At 43.3% G+C, this 23717-nt stretch overlaps 1 protein-coding gene across 2 annotated transcripts; it reads left to right on the top strand.

Moving 5' to 3' along the window:
- Nucleotides 1-90: 90 nt before the first annotated feature.
- Nucleotides 91-20970, top strand: Lias (lipoic acid synthetase). Of its 2 annotated transcripts, XM_042678087.1 has the most exons (11): nucleotides 91-212; nucleotides 2428-2600; nucleotides 4269-4362; nucleotides 5419-5499; nucleotides 7062-7218; nucleotides 7309-7366; nucleotides 10171-10299; nucleotides 13030-13175; nucleotides 14335-14405; nucleotides 15621-15732; nucleotides 20694-20970. In XM_042678087.1, the coding sequence occupies exons 1-11, from the start codon at nucleotides 168-170 to the stop codon at nucleotides 20744-20746; spliced, it is 1119 nt and encodes a 372-aa protein (XP_042534021.1). In that variant the 5' UTR covers nucleotides 91-167; the 3' UTR covers nucleotides 20747-20970. The 2 variants fall into 2 exon arrangements, with proteins under 2 accessions (XP_042534021.1, XP_042534023.1); XM_042678089.1 differs by lacking the exons at nucleotides 4269-4362; nucleotides 7062-7218; nucleotides 7309-7366.
- The last annotated feature ends 2747 nt before the right edge of the window (nucleotides 20971-23717 follow it).

Below are 23717 nucleotides of genomic sequence, written 5' to 3' on the forward strand. Positions count from 1 at the left end.
GACTCTAGGCTAAAGCAGCCAATCGCAGAGCAGCTCAAATTGCTTGGGATGGCTGTGGTTGCTGGCGTGTTGTCATAAACCGAGCGACGGCGTCTGGGGCCGACCTTTCCCCGGGATTGGCGGTGTCCGGCGTCGGCGCGGCTCTGCTAGATCAAAAGCAGGGGGAGATGTCTCTGCGCTGCGGGGGTGCCGCCCGCACCCTGGGGCCCCGGGTGAGCGGCGAAAACACGCTGGAAGGGCGAGGCTAGGCAGACTTAAGGCAGGACCGGCGCTTCGTCGCCGTGGCAGCCGAGTTTTTGCAGTTTGCACTTGCTTCGTGCCATTTAGGAAGGGGTTGGGCGCCGGCGCCGGGGCTCGCACCGATCATCCCCAGCGGATCCGGAGGCTGAGATTTGGAGCCAACCCGGGCAGGAAACTCCCTGAGACTCTTATCGACAATGCATGAACAAAACAAGCCAGCTAGAAGTAACGCTGTGGCCCAAGTGGTGGAGCACCAGTCCTGAAAAAGCTAAGGGATTAACGCCCAGACTATGAGTTCAAAACCCAGTAGCGGCGCGCGCGCACACACACACACGCACACACACACGCATGAAACCACAACGAACGTGGCGGCGGGGAGGGAGTGGTTATATGAGCTCCGGGCTGGTGACTCAACAATCTTTTTTTGGGGAGGGGAGGGTCGGTCGTGGGGCTTGAACTCTGGGCCTGGGTGCTGCCCCTGCGCTCTTCAGCTCAAGGCGAGCGCTCTACCGCTTGAGCCACAGCGCCACTTCTGGTTTTCTAGTGGTTTATTGGAGATGAGAGTCTCTCGAAGTTTCCTGGCCAGGCTGGCTTTGAACCGTGATCCTCAGATCTCAGCCTCTTGAGTAGCTAGGATTACAGGCGTGAGCCACCGGCGCCCGGGCTTCGACTGAATCTTGAGATCAGAGGACCTCGGTGCGAAGGCACCGGAGAGACTCTGATTTCCTATTACCAGAAAAATGCGAGAGGGGCTGGGAAGGTGGCTCAGTGGTAGAGCGCTTGCCTTGCATGCATGAGGCCCTGGGTTCGATTCCTCAGCACCACATAAGAAAAAGCCAGAAGGGCTGGGAAGGTGGCTCAGTGGTAGAGCGCTTGCCTTGCATGCTCAAGGCCCTGGGTTCGATTCCTCAGCACCACATAAGCAAAAAGAAAAAAGCCGGAAGTGGCGCTGTGGCTCAAGTGGTAGAGCACTAGCCTTGAGCTGAAGAGCTGAGGGACAGTGCCCAGGCCCAGAGTTCAGGCCCCACGACCGGACCCCCCCCCCCCCCAAGAAAAAGAAAAAGCCAGAAGTAGTGTCGCTGTGGCTCAAGTGGTAGAGCACCAGTCTTGAGCTGAATTGCTGAGGGGCAGCGCCCAGGCCCAGAGGTCAGGCCCCACGACCGGACTTCCCCCCCCCAAAAATAAAAGAAAGAAAAGAAAAGAAAAATGCAAGAGTGGAAGAGTTGCTCAATGGGTAAAGTCTAGCCATGAGCAAGGAAACAGATTAAAGCCCCAGTACTGACAAAAAGTACAGGTGGGAAGGAGAAAATGGAGGGGAAAGCAAAGGAAGGAGTGACATTGTCCAAAATAGAAATGTACGCAGTGCCTAGCCCATTTTATTTATCTTTTATTTATTTATTTTTTTGCCAGTCGTGGGCTTGAACTCAGGGCCTGGGCACTGTCCTTGAGCTTTTTTTTTTTTTTTTGTCGGTCGTGGGTCTTGAATTCTGGGCTTGGGCGCTGTCCCTACTCTCTTCAGCTCAAGGCCAGCACTCTACACGTAAGCCACAGTGCCACTTCGGATTTTCTAGTGGTTTATTGGAGATAAGAGTCTCACAAACTTTCCTGCCCAGGCTGGCTTTGAACCTTGATCTCAGATATCAGCCTCCTGAGTAGCTAGGATTACAGGCATGAGCCACCAGCACCCGGATCCTTGAGCTTCTTTTGCTCAAGGCTAGCACTCTACCACTTGAGCCACAGCACCACTTCCTGTACACAATACCTGAATTGTGAAATGAGCCCCTCTGTACAAGACCTTAATAATAATAAAATTGTATTTTTTTAAAAGTGCATATGAACATTTGACTTATATTACACTCCCAAGATTATTATATTGCCAAATTTATTCTGAATCTAGAATTTAGCAGTTACCCACGGTGGTTTGTCTTCTCATTATTTTTTTTTTTTTAAGTTGCTAGTACTGGGGTTTGAACTCAGGGCCTCACACTTTCACTGGGCTTTTTTCCCAGTCTTTTATTTAGATTCTAATCTCCTTGGCATTTAGAGCTCCTATGGCATTTAGAGCTCCTACATCCTTTGAATCATTTCTGACTCAGTTTTGGGTGTTTGCCCTCTCTTTTAGGTATTGTAATGGGCTAAAGCCAAATGATTCCACTTACTGAGTATCATAATAAATTCTTTCTTTAGGTATTTGGAAAATATTTATACAGCCCCATCAGAACATTAACTTCTTTGCCGGATAAAAAAAAGGAATTGTTACAGAATGGACCAGACCTACAAGAATTTGTATCTGGTGAACTGGCAGACAAGAATACCTGGGATGAGTATAAAGGAAACTTAAAACGCCAGAAAGGAGAAAGGTAACTGAAAATTTGAGATAACTTAATGGTCCATTTCTTCATTGTGCATTTTTTTCAGATACCATGAAGACAGCATAGCTTTTTTTTTTTTTGTTGGTCATGGGGCTTGAACTCTGGGCCTGGGCGCTGTCCCTCAGCTCTTCAGCTCAAGGCGAGCGCTCCACCACTTGAGACACAGCGCCACTTCCGGTTTTCTGGTGGTTTATTGTAGATAGGAGTCTCACGGTCTCTCCTGCCCGGGCTGGCTTTGAACCGCGATCCTCAGATCTCAGCCTCCTGAGTAGCTAGGATTACAGGCGTGAACCACCAGCGCCCGGCTCAGCATAGCTTTTTAATTTCAGACTTGTTAAATTTAGCTGGGGATGATTAGAAAGAAGTGATAACAGACCTAGATAGAATAGCTAAGATTGATTTCCACTCCCCACCCCACCCCCCAGGCCCACTAATACTTTCTCAACACCCTTCCTAAGCCTCTGACATTTTCGTGTGTGTGTGTGTGTGTGTGTGTGTGTGTGTGTGTGTGTGTGTGTGTGTGTGTGTGTAACAGCCATGAGGCCTGAACTCAGCCTGTGCACTGTCCCTGAGCTCTTCAGCTCAAGGCTAGTAATGCTCTACCACTTCAGCTACAGCACCACTTCCGGCTTTTTCTGCTTGTGTGGTGCTGAGGAATCGAACCGAGGGCCTCATGCATGCAAGGCAAGCATTCTACCACTGAGCCACCTTCCCAGCCCCTCTGACATTTTCTTTCTTTCTTTCTTTTTTATTTTTTTGTCGGTCATGGGGTTTGAACTCTAGGCCTGGGGGCTGTCCCTTAGCTCTTCAGCTCAAAGCTAGCGCTCTTCCATTTGAGCCACAGCACCACTTCTGGTTTTCTGGTGATTAATTGGAGATAAGAGTCTCACGGGTGTTCCTGCCCATGCTGGCTTTGAACCCCAATCCTCTCAGATCTCAGCCTCCTGAGTAGCTAGGATTACAGGTGTGAGCCACCGGTGCCTGACAGCTCTAACATTTTCTATTACTATCTTCCAGTTTCATACCCAGCATCTAATTTCTTCATAGAGTAAAGAGTATCACATTGCTATGAATTGCTTAGGTCACAATAAAGATTTATAAGTGGATATTAATCTAACTTGTTGCTTTTCCTAGTCATTGCAGATAACCTTTCAAATCCTTTGTTTTGAAAGAGTGATGTGGATTTATGCAGAAGGAAAATTGTTTTGAATAGCCTTTATCCAACAACTTGTAGATCATGAGTAGAGTCAAAGGAAACCAAAATACCATCTCCACTCCAAATTTTACATTTTTTTTCCATTTAATAATGATCATAAAATGTAGAATACAGAACAGACAGGGCAGGGTTGGAATGTCTCCACATTATATTTAGTATAGTATTTTGGATAATATTTTTCATAGGAAATGAATGTTCAAACTATCATCATTCATTCATTAGAATGATGCAAAACGATTTTTGCAAAAGGCAAACATGAGCACAGTTCCCATTAGACTTTTCTTACATGTTTTTGAAAGTGAATTGAGTCTTCTTACTCATGTGGCACAACTTGTAAGAGTTAACCCAAGACTATGAAAGGAATCGTATTAACAAAGTAAACTTCTAAGCTGTGAGATTTGACAGTTTGTTAATAGACTGTTATGTTTGGCTTTACTCAGGTTAAGATTACCTCCATGGCTAAAGACAGAGATCCCTATTGGGAAAAATTACAATAAACTGAAAAATACATTGAGGAATTTAAATCTCCATACAGTAAGTTGTCAAATATTAACTTTCCATTTTGGCTGAAGACTATAATGTTTCTAAATACTTATGGCTTAAAATTTCTTTTTTTGTTTTTGAGAAAGGAGCTATCTATGTAGCCCAAGCTGGCTTTGAACTTGAGATATTCCTGCTTCAGGCTTCTGAGTACTGAGTCTGCCACTATAACTGGCAAAAAAATTATTAGTAAGTAAATAAAAAGGAGGAAAGTAAATAGAGACATTATTACTGGTAACAAAAATACATTCAGGAGCTGGGAACATATCTCAGTGTTACAGTGTGTGTGAGGCCCTGAATCTAGTCTCTAGCACTAACCCAAAATTTTATGTAAATTCATGTTTTTATACTAAAGAAATAGCAGTAACAGTGTATACACTTACACACAGATACACGTGTGCACACACATGCAAGCATACACAAAAAATTCTTCTCTGAAACATGGGAAACAAATGTTGTTGAAGAGGGTGGTGGTGGTGGTGGTTTTTGTTTGTTTGTTCGTTTGTTTGTTTGATACCAGTCCTGGGGCTTGAACTGAAGACCCCAAATTTTTGGGGTCAAAGCCAGCACTCTACCACCTGAGCTACACTACCACATCCACCACCATATCTAGCTTTTTGCTGATTGATTGCAGATAAGAGTCTCAAGGATGTTCTTGCCCAGTTTGGCTTTGAACCACACTCCTGAGATTTCAGCCTTCTGAGTAGCTAGGATTACTGGCATAAGCCTCCACTGTCCAGCAGTGGGGTTTTTTTTTTAACTTATTATTATTATAATTATTATTTTTAATCTGATGATTACTGTTAAAAGTTAAGTAGCAAAAAGCCAGAATGAGGCTCAAGTGGCAGAAAGCCAGATGTGAGCAAAAAGAACTTAAGGCTCTGATTTAAAGTCTCAGTACTGGCACACAACACACACACACACACACACACACACACACACACACACGAAATACATTCTAAACAATGGGCAGCTTGAAATATGTGATCATTAGTTGTTTATTTGGTAGGTTTTCCCACCCGATTGTCTTCTGTTCCCTTTCGCTTCTAGGTATGTGAAGAAGCACGATGTCCGAATATTGGAGAATGTTGGGGGGGTGGAGAATACGCCACTGCCACAGCCACAATCATGGTAAGGCCAGCTCAACCTCCGAAGCTTTTGTGAAGGACAGAGGCACTACAGTACGTGCATTGTCACTGCTGGGAAGATTTCTCCTTTATATATGAGTTTATGAAAAAGAAAAACAAATGAGTGCTAACATCTTATGTATTTTTCTGTCCCATCTGTTTAACAACACAGAGCTGTAGTTTTAACTCCCACACAGACCTGCAAATGGATCAGTTGACTGAATATTTTTGTCTTCTAAAATGTTACTGGCTGGGCTCCAGTAGCTCATCTGTAATCCTAGATAATCAGAAGACTGAGATTTGCAAATCACAGTTCAAGGCTAGCCCACACAGAAAAGAGTATCTCTAAATAACCAACAAAAAAACAAAACAAAAAAAACCAGATTCAAGTTGTAGATCAAGTGGTAGAGTTGAGAGTGGAATAAAAGGGCTGGGAATGTGGCTTGGTGGTAGAATGCTTGCCCAGCGTGCTTGAAACCCTGGGTTCAATGCCTCAGTACCACATAAACAGAAAAAGCCAGAAGTGGCGCTGTGGCTTAAGTGGTAGAGCACTAGCGTTGAGCAAAAAGAAGCTCAGGGACAGTGCTCAGGCCCTGAGTCTAAGCCCCAGGACCGGCAAAAAAAAAAAGTAAAAAAAAAAAAAAAGCCAACTGAATCTGGACACTGGTAGCTCATGCCTATAATCCTACTCAGGAGGCTGAGATCTGAGGATCACTGTTCAAAGCCAGCCCATGCAAACAAGTCTGTGAGACTTAGCTCCAAGTAAACACCTCCAAAACCAGAAGCAGAGATGTGGCTGAAATGGTAGAGTGCTAGACTTGAGCATAAAAGCTCAGGGATAGTACCCAGGCTCTGAGGTTCTGAGGTCAAGCTCCAGTACTAACACAAAACAAACAAAAAAAGAACAAGAGTACCTGGCCTTGGAACTAGCAAAAAAGAAAAAACTGCTGGGCGGTGGTAGCTCATGCCTATAATCCTAGCTACTCAGGAGGCTGAGATCTGAGAATTTCGGTTCAAAGTCAGCCCAGGTAGGAAAGTCCATGAGACTCTTATCTCCAGTTAACCACGCAGTAAACCAGAAGTGTACTGTGGCTCAAAGAGTTCAAGCCCCATGACCAACAGAAAGAAAAAGAGAGAGAGAGAAACCTTCTACTTATTGATAATAAAATAGGTAGCATAAAAGAAAAAGAAAGCCAACATGTTTATTTAAAAAAAAAAAAGAAAGCCAGGTGCTGGTGGCTCATGCCTATGATCCTAGCTTCCTCAGGAGTCTGAGATCTGAGGATTGAGGTTCAAAGCCAGCCCAGGCAGGAAAGTCCATGAGACTTATCTCCAATTAACCACCAGAAAACCAGAAGTGAAGTTGTGGCCTAGAGTGGTACAGTGCTAGCCTTGGGCACAAAGAGGCTCAGGTACAGCGCCCAGGCCCCAAATTTAAGCCCCACAACTGACAAAAAAATTAAAAAATAAACATGACTGATTTGTTCACATTCTTTGCAGCTTGCTCTGAACATTACATTCTTGAGGGTCCTCTCTCTGATTTAAATGATAACATCTGTATTCTAGTTGATGGGTGACACCTGCACAAGAGGTTGCAGATTTTGTTCTGTTAAAACTGCGAGAAACCCACCTCCGCTGGATGCTAATGAGCCCTCTAGCACTGCAAAGGCAATTGCAGAGTGGGGTCTGGATTACGTTGTCCTGACATCTGTGGATCGAGATGGTTAGTAATGTGCTCTCATGGCTTCTACCAGAAATTGCCTTTTACTAAGTTGTGGCATCATCTTGTGGCATCATTTTCTCTTCTTTCTAGATTTGCCTGATGGTGGAGCGGAGCACATTGCAAAGACTGTGTCATGCTTAAAGGAAAGGTACTTGTTTCTGCCTTTGTGAAATTCAAGTACCTTTATGGAACCAGGATTTCTGTTTCAAAGGTGACTTTAAAGTAGCAGTTTCCAGTATTGTGGGAGATGTCATGCTCTTGGTAATCTACTGGGAAAGATTTACCTGTTCTTCAGAGAAAGTATTTTCATGCATACAGATGCATAGAAAATATCAGTGATGGGGCTGGGAAGGTGGCTCAGTGGTAGAGTGCTTGCCTTGCATGCATGAGGCCTTGGGTTCGAATTCTCAGCACCACATCAGCAAAAAGAAAAAAGCCAGAAGTGGGGCTGTGGCTCAAGTGGTAGAGCGCTAGCCTTGAGCTGAAGAGCTGAGGGACAGCGCCCAGGCCCAGAGTTCAGGCCCCACGACCGGACCCAAAAAAAAAAAAAAAAAAAAAAATATCAGTGATTGCATGAATTTCAGTGGCATGCACGTATCCCCGGACTATTAGTACATAGCTATCCTCATTTAGACCTCATGTCTAAATTATGAGTGATGTTATTTAAAAGGTGTTAATCCGTGGTCTTAGCACTGATTTTGAAGAAATCATCATGTGAAAGTAGTTAAGGGCTCAGGCACCAATAACCAATAGCTCACACCTGTAATCCTAGCTCATACCTATAATCCTAGATGGAGCCACAGCTCTGCTTCTGTTTTTTTTGAGGGGGTGGTTAATTCCAGATAAGACTTTTCCAGACTTTTTTTTTTTTTTTGGGGGGGTCCGGTCGTGGGGCCTGAACTCTGGGTCTGGGCGCTGTCCCTCAGCTCTTCAGCTCAAGGCTAGCGCTCTACCACTTGAGCCACAGCACCACTTCCAGCTGTTTTCTTTTTGTTTATGTGGTGCTGAGGAATCGAACCCAGGGCCTCATGCATGCAAGGCAAGCGCTCTATCACTGAGCCACCTTCCCAGCCCCTTTTTTTTCTTTTTTTTTTTTTAGCAGGTCCTGCAGCTTGAACTCAAGGCCTAGGCACTGTCCTTGAGCCTCTCTGTGCTCAAGGTTAGTGCTCTACCACTTGAGCCACAGCTCCACTTCTGGTTTTTTCTGTGTATGTGGTACTGAGGACTGGAAACCAAGGCTTCATGCATGCTAGGCAAGCACTCTACCACTAAGTCACATTCTCAGCCCCTCTTCTTTTAGCTATCCAAAGACCAGCTCCAGATACTTTGTTATGGGGTTTGTGGGGAAAAAAAAGTCACTTGTCCAAACCCTTTCTACTAGTGTCAAAGAAAACCATAGCTCTGTTGCTATGTGCTTGAGTGAATAGACATGGCCACAGTATAAATAGGAAGATTAAAATTTCATTTAAGCAAAATTCATGACTCAGCAATCCAGAAAATTGTTTCTAAACCCATAGCACTTGGGAGGAAGGTACTATTAATGATTGTAAAAGAAATCAAAGCTAGCCAGGCGCCAGTGGCTCACGCCTGTAATCCTAGCTACTCAGGAGGCTGAGATCTGAGGATCACAGTTCAAAGCCAGCCCGGGCAGGAAAGTCCTTGAAACTCTTATCTCCAATAAACCACCAGAAAACCGGAAGTGGCACTGAAGCTCAAGTGGTAGAGTGCTAGCCTTGAGCTGAAGGGCTGAAGGACAGCACTCAGGCCCAGAGTTCAAACCCCACGACCGACAAAAAAAAAAAAAATCAAAGCTGAAGCAATCAAATGGTATTCACAGAAGTGTGTCAGGTGGCTGGGAAGGTGGCTCAGTGGTAGAGCACTTGCCTGGCATTCATGAGGACCTGGGTTCGATTCCTCAGCACCACATAAGCAAAAAGAAAAAAGCCGGAAGTGGCACTGTGGCTCAAGTGGTAGAGCGCTAGCCTTGAGCTGAAGAGCTGAGGGACAGCGCCCAGGCCCAGAGTTCAGGCCCCACGACCGGACCCAAAAAAACCAAAAAACAACAAAAAAAGAAATGTGTCAGTTTACTTTGTGCACAGTAAAAACAAAACATGTATATATATATTTAATGTTTCACCTTTTAATTCCTGCAAATGATTTTACCCAAGGGGCTGGCTTAAATGGTAGCAAGCTTGAGGCATAAGTTCAAACCCTATTATCACCAAAACCAAACAAACAAAAACTATTCATATTAGGTTTAAAAGTCTTACTATTCATATTAGGTTTAAAAGTCTTTGTTATCTCAAATGTTTTGTTTTGTGTTTGTGGTACTGCATATTGAATTAGGTGTTGCATTCTTCTAAGCAAATACTCTACCATTGAGTTACATCCCTAGCCTTTTAAAATTTTTCTTTTGAGGGGCGGGGAAGGTGGCTCAGTGGTAGAGTGCTTGCCTTGCATGCCTGAGGCCCTGGGTTCAGTTCCTCAGCACCACATAAGCAGAAAAATCCGGATGTGGTGCTGTGGTTCAAGTGGTAAAGTGCTAGTCTTGAGCTGGAGAGTTCAGGGACAGTGCCCAGGCTTACTACCTTTCCCAGGCTAGCCTTGAACTTGCTACGTAGCCTAAGCAGGCCTATAACTCATGATTCTCCTGCCTCAGTCTCATAAGTAGCTGGGATTACAAGGCATATGTACCACCATACTGAGCTTCAATTTTTATTCTGATTGTTATTTGCATGGGGTTGTGTTTGAACCATTCTATAAATATTATTTAATGCTCTTGAGTTTATTTTTGTTCTGTATCATAGGGGGTATTCTTCTTTCTGTGCTTTTCTTAGGCTGTAAAGATTACTCTGTTCACACTGATCATGGATGAGTATGACAACTTATTAAAAGTACCATTTCTGTCATTTGTTCTCCCCAATTTGATATGTCTCTTTTTTTTCCTCCTAGGAACCCAAAAATTCTTGTGGAATGCCTTACCCCAGATTTCCGAGGGGATCTTAAAGCAGTAGAAAAAGTTGCTCTATCAGGATTAGATGTGTATGCTCATAATGTAGAAACAGTTCCAGAATTACAGAGGTGATTACATACACAGAGTATGGTTGGGAAGTTAGGGTCACATATTTACATAGTGAGCTCCCTTCTTGCCTTCCTTTCTTCCTTCTTTATTATAGAACCATCAGAAAACACATTCAACAAAAACACAAAGTATCACCCATAATAATTTCATCCAGTAATCACTTAGTGTCATTCAGTGGGGGAGATCCAAACCATGAAGTGAGTAACTGACATCATTTATGCTTTGTTGTGATACACTTTCCTCTCTCAAATACTTTTTCTTTTTTTTTTTTGGGTCCAGTCGTGGGTCTGAACTCTGGGCCTGGGCGCTGTCCCTCAGCTCTTCAGCTCAAGGCTAGCGCTCTACCACTTGAGCCACAGCACCACTTCTGGCTTTTTTTTTCTGCTTATGTGGTGCTGAGGAATTGAACCCAGGGCCTCATGCATGCAAGGCAAGCGCTCTACCACTGAGCCACCAGCCCTCAAATACTTTTTTTTTGGTCTGTTGTGGGGCTTGAACTAGCCTGGGCGCTGTCCCTGAGCTTTTCAGCTCAAGGTGAGCGCTCTACCACTTGAGCCACAGCGCCATTCTGGCTTTCAGGTGAGATAGGAGTCTCATGGACTTTCCTTCCCGGGCTGGCTTTGAACGGCGATCCTCACTCAGATCTCAGCCTCCTGAGTAGCTAGGATTATAGGCGTGAGCCACCAACACCTGGCTCAAATACTATTTTTTTTTTTTTTTTTTGTGGGTCGTGGGGCCTGACCTCTGGGCCTCGGCGCTGTCCCTCAGCTCTTCAGCTGTAGACTAGCGCTCTACCATTTGAGTCTTATCCCCACTTCCAGCTTTTTCTGCTTATGTGTTGCTGAGGAATCGAACCAAGGGTCTCAGGCATGCAAGGCAAGCACTCTACTACTGAGCCACCTTCCCAGCCCCTCAAATACTATTTTTTTTTAACCCTCTTAAAATGGAAAAATTTGCACCGGAGGAATTGCTTTAGCTGTCATTCTAAAGAAAAGGCTTCAAAATACATCTTGGGGTTGGAGATCTGGCTCAGTGGCAGAGTGCTTCCCTGGCATACCAAAGGCTCTGGGCTGTTGAGCTGGGCTTTCATCTCTACCAGCCTGACTGGACACAAACAGATGCTTACACGAGCATGTGCGTGCACACCCACACACACAGGGCACCTATACAAGCAATAGGTGATGCAGCAGAAAAATGGGTATGTTTAAATTTATTTTTTATTGTTATTATGAAGTTAACGTACAGAGGTGTTATAGTTGCATAAGTCGGGTAATGAGTACATTTCTTTTTGGACAATGTCACCCTTTCCCTTGTTTTTCCTTTCTCACCCTTTCCCTTGTTTTTTCCCTTCCAACCCCATCCACCAGTTGTATAGTTCATTTTTGACATAGTGTCTAGGGAGTACTCGTTAACTGATATATGGAGCCAGACGCTGGTGGCTCACACCTGTAATCCTAGCTAGTCCGGAGGCTGAGATCTGAGGATCACGGTTCAAAACCAGCCCAGGCAGGAAAATCCGTGAAACTCTTATCTCCAATAAACCACTAGAAAACCAGAAGTGGCGCTGTGGCTCAAGTGGAAGAGCACTAGCCTTGAGCAGAACAGCGCAGGGACAGCTGTTAGGCCCAGAGTTCAAGCCCCACGACCAACAAAAAACAAAAACAAAAAAAACCATATATATGGAATTGTAACCTTTGTAACCTCTTTGTACAATTACTTTTTTTTTAAGTAAATACTGTTCTTCCTTTCCTCTTCTTCCTAGTAATTTTAGTGGGTAGAGACAATGAAAGTTTTTTATTCCACATAACTATATTCAAATTTCAGAAAAATTAACATTAAAATACAGACAATATTATTAAAACTCAGTCAAGTTGGTGCCGGTAGCTCACACCTGTAATCCTAACTACTCAAGAGGCTAAGCTCTGCGGATCAAGGTTCAGAGCCAGCCTGGGCAGGAAAGCCCATGAGACTTACCTCCAATAAACTACTCAGAAAAATCTGGAAGTGGAGTTGTGGCTCAAGTAGCAGGATGCTACTTAGGCTCAGGGACAGTGCCCAGGCCTGGAGTTCAAGCCCCAGACCAACAAAAAAGAATTGAAGGAACGAACAATTTTAGCCATCTTAGCCATGGCTTGGCACGTTGAAGCATAGCATACAGCCTGTGCCAACTCTGCCATGAAACCACCAGCAGTGGGTGCCACTTCCCCAGTCTCACGGAAGAAACATTATCCTTTCTAGTGAAAATTCCAGAACCTTATTTGTTTACCTCACCTGGCAGTGCTGTGTGCTCACCAGCAGAGGGCAGCTTAGACTTTTAGAAAAAAATGACCGTTGAAAGTTTCAGAACTCTGAAATGGAGTGTCAGGTTAGTTTTTTTTTTTTTTTTTTTTTTTCTGTCTGCTCATTTTCTGTTTTGACTGCGCTATACAGCCATTATAACTTTGAATTTCAGAATTCCCACTGCTCAATCCATATACTGGAGAAATGTCTTCTGTGCTGGTTTGTCCTCTCTAGGCTTGAGAGATCTTAAAAGTTGTCAGAGCTTGCAAGCCTCCTGCGGCCTCCTTTTCTTTCCTAAATCTAGCATTTGTGCACAAATATCATCATTGAGCCACATAATGGGATGTAACGCTCACAATGGGCTTTCTGGTCTTTCCTGTTATTTGTGTTACTGTGTACTTGGTGGAACTTGTAGTTATTTTTGCTGATCACACCCTCCTATTTTTCAGGAAAGTTCGTGATCCCCGGGCCAATTTTGACCAGTCTCTACGTGTCCTGAGACATGCCAAGGAGATTCAGCCTGACGTTATTTCCAAAACATCGATAATGTTGGGTTTAGGCGAGAATGATGAGCAAATATATACAACAATGAAAGGTAAAGAAGTTAAAAACGAAAAATCTGTCCCATTTAATTGGAGTAATAGCAGGCCCAGATATACACAGGAAATAACATTTTCTCTCATGTGTGGAAGCTAGAACTAATTTATAAATGTACAAGGGAATACAGGTTTGTATGAACGTGTACACAAGGGCTGGGAAGGTGGCTCAGTGGTAGAGCGCTTGCCTTGCATGCATGAGGCCCTGGGTTCGATTCCTCAGCAACACCACATAAGCAAAAAGAAAAAAGCCGGAAGTGGCGCTGTGGCTCAAGTGGTAGAGCGCTAGCCTTGAACTGAAGAGCTGAGGGATAGTGCCCAGGCCCAGAGTTGAGGTCCCACGACCCGACCCCCCCAAAAAAAAGAAAGAAAGAAAGAAATCTTATGAAACTAAGTTAGTAGAAATTTCCTGATATGTCAGAGGTCAAATCACACTCCTGAAGACATATCTTGACCATAGAGTATGTCCTAATAGATCGTGTCTGGGCTATAATATGGATATTTGCAGGCCTTTAATTCAGTGTTCCCTTCACCTTCTCTGCCTACCATACCTAATCCAAGACACCCTCCTCAGCTGGGAATGTGGCTTAGTAGTAGCATGCATGAAGTCCTGAGTTCGATTCCTCAGCACCACATAAGCAGAAAAAGCCAGAAGTGGTGCTGTGGCTCAAGTGGTAGAGTGCTAGCCTTAAGCAAAAGAAGCTCAGGGACAGTACGGCCCTGAGTTCAAGCCCCAGGACTGGCAAAAAAAAAAAAAAGAGAGAGAAAAGAAAAAGACACCCTCTTCTCCATTTTACTATTCCATAGTATTACAGCTGTGTTTCTTAATAGCTTTCAGCTCTGCCCGGCTATGTTAATCATTCCTACATTTGAAACCTTTACCATAGTCCCTGATACATATCATTTTTGAGCCAATAGATTTAGCCTTACTCTTCATGATGTGAGGAATTGAACCCAGGGCCTCATGCATGCAAGGCAAGCTCTCTACCACTGAGCCACCTTCCCAGCCCTCAAATACTGTTTTTTTGGGGTCTGTTGTGGGGCTTAAAATTCAGTTATGAAATATGCCTCAAATTATACTTAAATCTACAATTTCAGCATTATAAATGCCTACAAATACCATTATAAATGTACTTTGTGCTTTTTTTTTCCCTTTAGCTCTCCGTGAAGCTGATGTAGACTGTTTAACTTTGGGACAATATATGCAACCCACAAAGCGCCATCTTAAGGTAGAGTCTCTTAAATTGCCAAATGCTTTCTAGTAATTCAGTGATGTCTTCGCTGTTCACAGGTAAAAATAAGAAATGTTGGCTTTTTGGGTAATGTTGAATATGTACCTGTAAGTTGCAGTTTCATTTTATTATTTTCCTAAAGTAGCTACTCTGGTTCTTATTTGCTGCCACTTAAATTGTATGAACCAAGTGAACCTACAGAAAAGGACAAAAAATTGGGAAATCTCATTCATTGACAGTCCGTGTCTTCTGGCTAAAGTTATGCATAAGCTAAAGTAAGAGAGCCCAAGTCGGGCGCTTGTGGCTTACGCCTGTAATCCTAACTACTCAGGAGACTGAAATCTGAGGATTGTGGTTCAAAGCCTGCCCGAACAGGCAAGTTCATGAGCCTCTTCTCTCCAGTTGACCACCAAAAAGCTAAAAGTGGAGCTGTGGCTCAAGTGTAAGAGTGTCAGTCTTTAGCCAGAAAAGCTCAGGGATAGCACTCAGGCCCTGAGTTCAAGTCCCAGGACTGGCTCCAAGAAAGAAGAAAAAGAGAGAAGCCTGGTGCTGGTGGCTCACATCTGTAATCCTAGCTACTCGGGTGGCTGAGAGCTGAAGATCACAGTACAAAGCCAGCCCAGGCAGGCAAATCCCTGAGACTTTTATCTCTAATTAAGCACCAGAAAACTAGAAGTGGAGCTATGGCTGAAAGTGGTAGAATGTTAGCCTTGAGCGAAAGAGCTCAGGGACAGCACCCAGACCGTGGGTTCAAGCCTCACAATCAGTAAAGACAAAGAGAGAAAGAAAGAGGAGGAAGGGGAAGGCAGGAAGGAGGAAGGAAAGAAAAAAAAGAGAAAGGAAAAGAAAGAATAAAAAAGGGAAAAAAAGAAAAAGGAAGGAAGGGAGAAGAAAGAGCTAGTCCAGGTTTCTATTTCTATAATGAACTATTATGTGGATGGTAGAATCTTGATTCTACCTAGAAATCAATGAAGAAAAATACAGTCTTTACATATAATCTTACCTTCCTCTGTCATTTGGTTTAGCCACTGCAGTACAATATTGATATGTTTCCCCTTCTTTCTGATTCCCTATACTTACATTCTGATAGAGGGGCGAGAAGTAATCTGCAGACATGTCATCAGTGAGCAAGGTAGAGTCCTGGATAAATGATGTAGGATCAGAATGTTTTAGGAAAATGCTACCTGACCTGAAGAGATTATTTAAATCTAGGTTGAAGAATATATTACTCCTGAAAAGTTCAAGTACTGGGAGAAAGTAGGAAATGAACTTGGATTTCATTATACAGCAAGTGGACCTTTGGTGCGTTCTTCATATAAAGCAGGTGAGCAGGACTGCAGGGGATGGTTTTTGTAGGCCATTAACTTTTCAGTGTAAGTTCTACCTCAGTTCATCAAAGCTGTTAAGTGGTCGTGGGGCCTGAACTCAGCCTGGGCACTGTCCCTCAGCTCCAGCTCAAGGTGAGTGCTATACCACTTGAGGCACAGCACCACTTCCAGCTTTTTCTGTTTATATGGTGCTGAGGAATCGAACCCAGGCATACAAGGCAAGCACTCTACCACTGAGCCACCTTCCCAGCCCCTGTGTTTATCTTTTATTGGGGGATAAAAAGTATTTCTTTTTTTCTGGAACTTCTTTTGGAGCTTTGCTTCATCGGTGTCATATTAAGGAGAAATTTCTCCTAAACCTAGTTTGTTTCTTAAATCAGCCCTACCTACCTTGATGTTTAGTCACATTAATGAAAGCAGTAACAGATTATTTATTATTCTATGTGTAGATTTCACTGTCAGATTATTCATAAATCACTAAATATATCAAGCATATAATCATTTTCTGGCAAATGTGCATACATTTGGAAATGATGCATCCCCACACTCCCAATTTCACATCAACCTAAGCAGCAGACTTTCATAGCATTGCTCCTTGCACTGGTAATTTCTTTCCATTTTTTCCCCCCTAGAGGTAACAACAGAAAAAAAAAACAAAAACTCCATAAAATCATTTTTCTCTAAAGAAATTTTCATCAAGCCAGGCACTGGTGGCTCACACCTCTAATCCTAGCTACTCAGAAGGCTGAGATCTGGGGGTCACTGTTCAAAGCCAGCCTAGGCAGAAAAGTCTGTGAGACTTTTTTTTTTTTTTTAGACAGTCGTGGGGCTTGGGCTTGAACTCTGGGCTTGGGCGCTGTCCCTGAGCTCTTCAGCTCAAGGAGAGCACTCTACCACTTGAGCCACAGTGCCACTTCCAGTTTTCTAGTGGTTTATTGGAGATAAGAGTCTCACAGACTTTCCTGCCGGGCTGGCTTTGAACCACGTTCCTCAGATCTCAGCCTCCTGAGTAGCTATGATTACAGGTGTGAGCCACCGGCACCGGCTCAGACTCTTATCTCCAGTAAACTACTCAGAAAACGTTGGAAGTGATGCTGTGGCTCAAGTAGTAGAGCACTCGCCTTTGGCACCAAGAGACTCAGGGACAGCACCCAGGCCTTGAGTTCTTAGGACCAGCAAGACAATAAAGCTTTTGTTTGTTTGTATGTTTTGGGGGGTGGGAGAGGCATACCACTTAGCTTGACTTGCTGGTTGGAGTTCTACCACTTCACTATCACCTCTAGCCTGGTGGAGTCTCGTAAACCTTCATGCCCTAAAGGAATCAGGATTCTTCCGATCTTGACCTCCTGCATAGCTAGAACCCTGGTTAAAAGCTTTTTTCTTTTTATTTGTCCTGGGACTTGAATTCAGGACCTGGGCACTGTCCCTAAGCTAAGATAGGCTATCTATCACTTGAATCAAAGTTCTACTTTCAATTTTTTTTTTTTCCCTTGCTTTCATGGGGCTTGAACTCTGGGCCTGGGCACTGTCCCTGAGCTCTTCAACTCAAGGCTAGCCTCTATCACTTGAGCCCCAGCTCTACTTCCAGTTTTCTGAGTGGTTTATTGGAGATCAGAGTCTCACAGTCTTTCCTGCCTGGGCTGTCTTTGAACCGTGATCCTCAGATCTCAACCTCTTGAGTAGCTAGAATTACAGGTGTGAGCCACCAGTGTCTGACTCTAAAAGCATTTTGTAAAAGATAAAACGTCCTTTAAGGAGGAACCTGACAAGCTCAAGACCCTGAGTTCAAACCTTAGTATCTCCAAAGGAGAAAAAAGATTGCTGTGTATATTGAGGTCTAAATCATAGATATGTTTAAATTAACTATAATTCTATTTCAAAGAATTTAATGTTCATGTATTAGTAAAACTCAGTTTCCAATTCATTTAAGACATTTTTTTTAATTGGTCATGGGGCCTGAACTCTGGACTTGGGCGCTGTCCCTCAGCTCTCCAGCTGTAGACTAGTGCTCTACCACTTGATCCTCAGCCCCACGTTTGGCTTTTTTTTTTTTTTTTTTTTTTGCTTATGTGGTGCTGAGGTATCAAAAGGAGGGCCTCATGCCTGTAAGGCAAGCGCTCTAGCATTGAGCCACCTTCCCAGCCCCATTTAAGACATTTTTATACACTTTTTTCCTCTGGTCATGGGGCTTGAACTCTGGGCCTGAGTGCTGTCCCTCAGCTCTTCAGCTCAAGGCTAGCACTCTACCACTTGAGCCACAGCGCCACTCTTGGTTTTCTGAGTGGTTTATTGGAGATAAGAGTCTCATGGACTTTTCCTGCCTTGGCTGGCTTTGAATCATGATTCTCAAATCTCAGCCTCCTGAAAGCTAGGATTACAGGCATGAGTCACCAGTACCGACTTATACACTGTTTAATAGTTTATGCTGTGATAAAAACCCAAGGATTTGATTCAGCACTGATTGATAGAATGTGGGGACTTGAAAAGTAAGTAAAATAAGTCATTTAGTTTTTAGCAGGATTATAGAATGTGGGGACTTGAAAAGTAAGTAAAATAAGTCATTTAGTTTTTAGCAGGATTATTGGTAATTAAACAAATACAAAGGCTAAAACCAAAACCAAGATTAGCTTTTAGAGTGGTTACAGCAGTGCCATTTGAAAGATGTTTTATTGTTTTCAAGGAAGCATTTCTATAACATTGGTAAGGAGGTAACTTATCAGCATTACAATACTTTCTAAATTACTAGTAGGATTGAACTTGGACACATGGAGCTGTGGGTTTAGGTGGTAGACGCAGATGGCACTGGATAATGCTACCTGTGTTTCTAGCAGACTCACATGCAGTACAGATCTGCAGAGGTTACTGAGCTGGGTTGAGTTGGGGGTTCTTGTATTTGGTTGTGGTCATTGCCGTTCTGCACATATACATAAGATGACAAACAGAAGCTAATTCAGCCCCTCATAAAGTCGGGCCTCCAGTGCTGAGCGCTAAATAAACATTGTGCTGTGTTGTAAGAGTGATAGACTAAATGGAACCTTAATGGCCTGGAAAGTGAGTGGCCCTGCTAAACAGCAAGCTCTACTGAGGAGCAGGAGAAAGCTTTTACAAATGAAGAGCTGGCTTCCCTGGAGGGCAATCCACTGAAGAATTCCATCAGATGAGTCTGCTCAGTTGCATCCAGGTCTGTCCTACACATCGGATCTGGGCTAATAATGGAACAAAGTTGGTGCTGAAATGATTTTTGCCAGCAGCAGTACTTTGCCATTAATGAGGCATCGAGTGCACATACAATAGGATGTACAGAGGCCGTTTGTAGACACACAGGGCTGCCCTTGATGGTTGGGTTTATTAGAAAGAATAAGAATTAAGACTGAGACTGAGCCAGGTGGGGCTGGGAAGGTGCTCAGTGGTAGAGTGCTTGCCTTACATGCATGAGGCCCTGGGTTCAATTCCTTAGCACCACATAAGCAGAAAAAAGCCAGAAGTGATGCTGTGGCGCAAGTGGTAGAGCACTTGCCTTGAGCTGAAGAGCTCAGGGATACTCCCCAGGCCCAGAGTTCAGGCCCCACGACCGACTGGGGGGAAAAAAAAAGACTGAGCCAGATGCTAGTGCCTCATGGCTGTAACTATAGCTACTTAGGAGGCTAAGATCTGAGGATCATGGTTCAAAGTCAGCCTGGGCAGGAAAGTCATGAAACTATCCAGAAAACTACCAGAAAAGCTGGAAGTAGAATTGTGGCTCAAGTGCTAGAGTGTAACCCTGAGTGAAAAAGCTTAGGGACAGTGAAGTCAGGTCCTGACTGGCACACAAAAAGAAAAGATTAAGACTGTAGTGATATGGGCTGGGAACGTGGCTCAGTGGTAGAGCGCTTGCCTTGCATGCCTGAGGCCCTGGGTTCGATTCCTCAGCACCACATAAGCAAAAAGCCGGAAGTGGTGCTGTGGCTCAAGTGGTAGAGCGCTAGCCTTAAGCTGAAGAGCTGAGGGACAGCACCCAGGCCCAGAGTTCAGGCCCCACAACCGGACCCAAAAAAGACTGTATTGATAAATTTTTATGAGAAGAAGAACTAATGACAGGGAATGGATTTTTTTTTTAAATATATTGCTTTTAGGATTAGAAAATGGAACCAGGCACTGTTGACTCACAACTATAATCCTGGCTATTCAGGAGATTGAGATCCAGAGAATCATGGTTTGAAGTCAAAGGTGGCAAATAAGACTTCTGCAAAGCCGGGCACCAATGGCTCATGTCTGTAATCCTAGCTACTAAGGAGGCTGAGATCTGAGGATCATGATTCAAAGCCAGCCTGGGCAGGAACGTCCATGAGATTCTTATCTCCAATAAACCACCAGAAAACTGGAAGTGGTGCTGTGGCTTAAGTGGTAGAGCACTAGCCTTGAGCTGAAGAGCTCAGGACAGTGCCCAGGCCCAGAGTTCAATCCCCAGGACTGACCAAAAAAATAAATAAAAAATTCTGCAAAACCCCATCTCCAAAACAATCAGCAAAAATAAGGGCTGTACTTCCGGTGACAGAGCACCAGGCAAACAAGCAAATAAGTGATTAGAAAAAGAAAAAAATTATATATATATATATATATATTTATATATATATATATAAATACACACAATTCTTTTTGTGTGTGTGCGTGCCAGTCCTAGGGCTGGACACTATCTCTGAGCTCCCTTTGCTGAAGGCTAGAGCGCTACCATTTGAGCCACAGCTCCACTTCCAGCTTTTTCTGTAATCAATTAGAGATAAGAATCTCATGATCTTTGGCTGGCTTCAAACCACACGCCTTATATCTCAGCCTCCTCAATAGCTAGGATTACAGGTGTGAACCACTGGTGCCTGGCTCCAGTGTTCTTTATAAGAGAAACATTGAAGGAAAATTCTGGAATAATAGTTTTACTGTTATTTAAATTGATACTAATGTATTTTTATATTTTTTTGGATAGGTGAATTCTTCCTGAAAAATCTAGTGGCTAAAAGAAAAACAAAAGCCCTTTAAAACAAGATAGAGCCTTCAAGATCACGGAATTTTTTTTTTTTTAATTTGCTTCCAATTGGTACCAGAGGCTATACCAGAATACATAGACTTCATTGGGTGAATGCCAACTTTTTTTTTGTTTTAAGAAAAAAGCCAGTAAGCTGTACATTTTAAATGATGGTAATTCATTTTGATTTTCAGCATGCCTTCTTTGTCCTAATAAATAATTGCTTACTATGATGTAATCAGTTTGCTGTTAACATTAAAGTTGAAAACTGTATTATCCAGGTATGGTAGTGCATGCCTGTAACCCTAGCACTTGGAGGTGTATAAGACAGAAGGACCTCAAGTTTCAGGGCCAGTCTTAAAAAAAAAAGGAAGAAAAGGGGGAGGGGGAATAAATAGGAGGATCATAGTCTCAGGTGGGCCCTGTGCAACAATAACTACCACCACAACCAAGCCAGACTCATCTGAAAACCTAAGAGCACCTGCCTACCAAGCGTGTGGTCCTGCTTGAATTCACACCCAGGCAGTACCACTAAACGATCTTGCAATCTCAGAATATTTTGCCAAGCACAACTGCAAAGCAAATTCTACTTAGTAAGCTCACTCTCAAAGTCTTTTTTTTTTTTTTTTTGCCGGTCATGGGGCCTGAACTCTGGGTCTGGGCACTGTCCCTCAGCTCTTCAGCTCAAGGTTAGCGCTCTACCACTGGAGCCACAGCGCCACTTTCAGCTTTTTCTGTTTATGTGGTGCTAAGGAATCGAACCCAGGGCCTCATGCTTGCAAGGCATGCACTCTACCGCTGAGCTACCTTCCCAGCCCCTCTCAAAGTCTTATGAATAAGAACTCATAGCTTTTGGGGCTGGGAAGGTGGCTCAGTGGTAGAGCGCTTGCTTTGCATGCATGAGGCCCTGGGTTTGATTCCTCAGCACCACATAAGAAAAAAGCCGGAAGTGGCACTGTGGCTCAAGTGGTAGAGTGCTAGCCTTGAGCTGAAGAGCTGAGGGACAGAGCCCAGGCCCAGAGTTCAGGCCCCCCACGACTGGACCAAAAAAACAAAAAAGAAAACTCATAGCTTTTAAATCATTGGAGGTTTTTCTCAGGGGATATGCCTACTTTTTTTCTTTTTTTTTGCCAGTCCTGGGGCCTGAGCACTGTCTCTGAGCTTCTTTTGTTCAAGGCTGCACTCTACTACTTGAGCCACAGTGCCACTGTGCCACTTCTGGCTTTTCTGTGTATGTGGTACTGAGGACTCGAACCCAGGGTTTCATGCTTGCTAGGCAAGCACTCTACCACTAAGCCATATTCCCAGCCCCCACTTTTTTCTTGAAGGGCCACATAACAAATACTTTCATGTTTTGAAGGTCAAGAGACAAAACTGAAGAAAGCTATTATGTAGAGACTTATATAACTATTGAAGATGTAATCACACAACTGAAACTATTCTTAGCTCATATGGCTGGATAAGTTTGGCCCATGGGCTAGTTTGTCAATGCCAAATTCCTTTGCTAATTTCCCTCCCTTTCTTTGCATCATTTGAAAAAATCACCACCTTTTGCAAACAAGTAAAGAGTTATTTTGCCGCAGACTATGATGACTCATTAGTGACTTGAATCACACCCACGCGGTGTTAACTCGGGGTGTGATTTATATATTTGTTATCTGATGTTCAGATGTCTTCACCTTTGCTATCCTTCTTACTGACCCACAAAGCTTCCAGAGACCAGTATCTATGTGTGTTTAGCCAGTTTTGTACATTCTCAGCGAACACAAGCATAAAATGGAATCTGACTAATAACAACCAACTCCAAGGGAAAATAACCACTGCCTATACAAATTCAACAGGACATAGAAAAAAGCAAAGGGAGGGGGGAGGATGGGAAGGGGAAACCAAGAGGAGGCAACAATGCTTGATAAGAAATGTACTCGTTATCTTGCCCATGTAATTGTAACTCCTCTGTACGGTATTCTCACAATTAAAAAAAAAGAAAGAAAAGCAAAGGGGAACACACACAAAATCCATACTTTAAAATTAAGCCATATGTAAAAGCTTTTATTTCATTTAAGATTTTACTGGTTTTCTTAAGAAAAAAAGGAAAAATCATAATTAAAAATAGAAGTAAAAATGCAAAATAAAGGTAACAAACATTTTGATTCAGACTATAAAAGTAGTGATCAATGAGGAAAGCCAAGAACTAGAGAAATTGATTATTCTACTGATTCTTCCTTCATGTTAAAATTTTCTAAAGGAATGACATTGATCAAGATACATTATACTCAATCTGATTTGTGGAATTGAAATCTCTTATACACTTACTAATTTTTTTTTTTTGCGAGTCCTGAGACTTGAACTCAGGAACTCAGGGCCTGGACTCTGTCCTTAAAGCTAGCGCTCTACCATTTGAGCCACATCCCCACTTCCAGCCTTTTCTGTTTATGTGGTACTGAGGAATCAAATGCAGGGCTTCATGCATGCTAGGCAAGCACTCTACCACTAAGCCACATTCCTAGTCCTAATAATTTTCTAAAGAAAAAATTATTGGAGCTAGAGTTATTGAAAATACAGTAATGATCTTTTGGGGCTTAAGAAAAAAGACAGTGACATCTTGGTTAAGACAAAAAGAGCTGAGCATGGTTAGTACACTGCTGTAATCCCAGCATTTGAAAGGCTGAGATGGGAAGATTCCACGTTCCAGGCCAGCCTGATCTACATAAGACCATGTCAAAAGACATAAAAAAGCAAAAACAAAAGCAACACCCAAACCCAGAAGGAAGAAAGAACTTTACCAGGCCGGGGTAGCACAATAATTTCATGGTTTCAAAACACATGTTTAGTAATAAGCAAATAAGCCACTAAAGTCTTTCCCTTTGTGATGCAATATTAAAGTGCTATCAATGTAATTTGTTAAGTTAAAAGTATTTGATCCCGGTGCTCGTAATTCATACTTGTAATCCTAGCTGCTCAGGAGGCTGAGATCTCAGGATTGTG

Source organism: Dipodomys spectabilis, unplaced genomic scaffold (genome assembly GCF_019054845.1).
Source record: "Dipodomys spectabilis isolate Male_0828 unplaced genomic scaffold, ASM1905484v1 ptg000043l, whole genome shotgun sequence".
In the NCBI taxonomy this organism is placed as follows: domain Eukaryota; kingdom Metazoa; phylum Chordata; class Mammalia; order Rodentia; family Heteromyidae; genus Dipodomys; species Dipodomys spectabilis.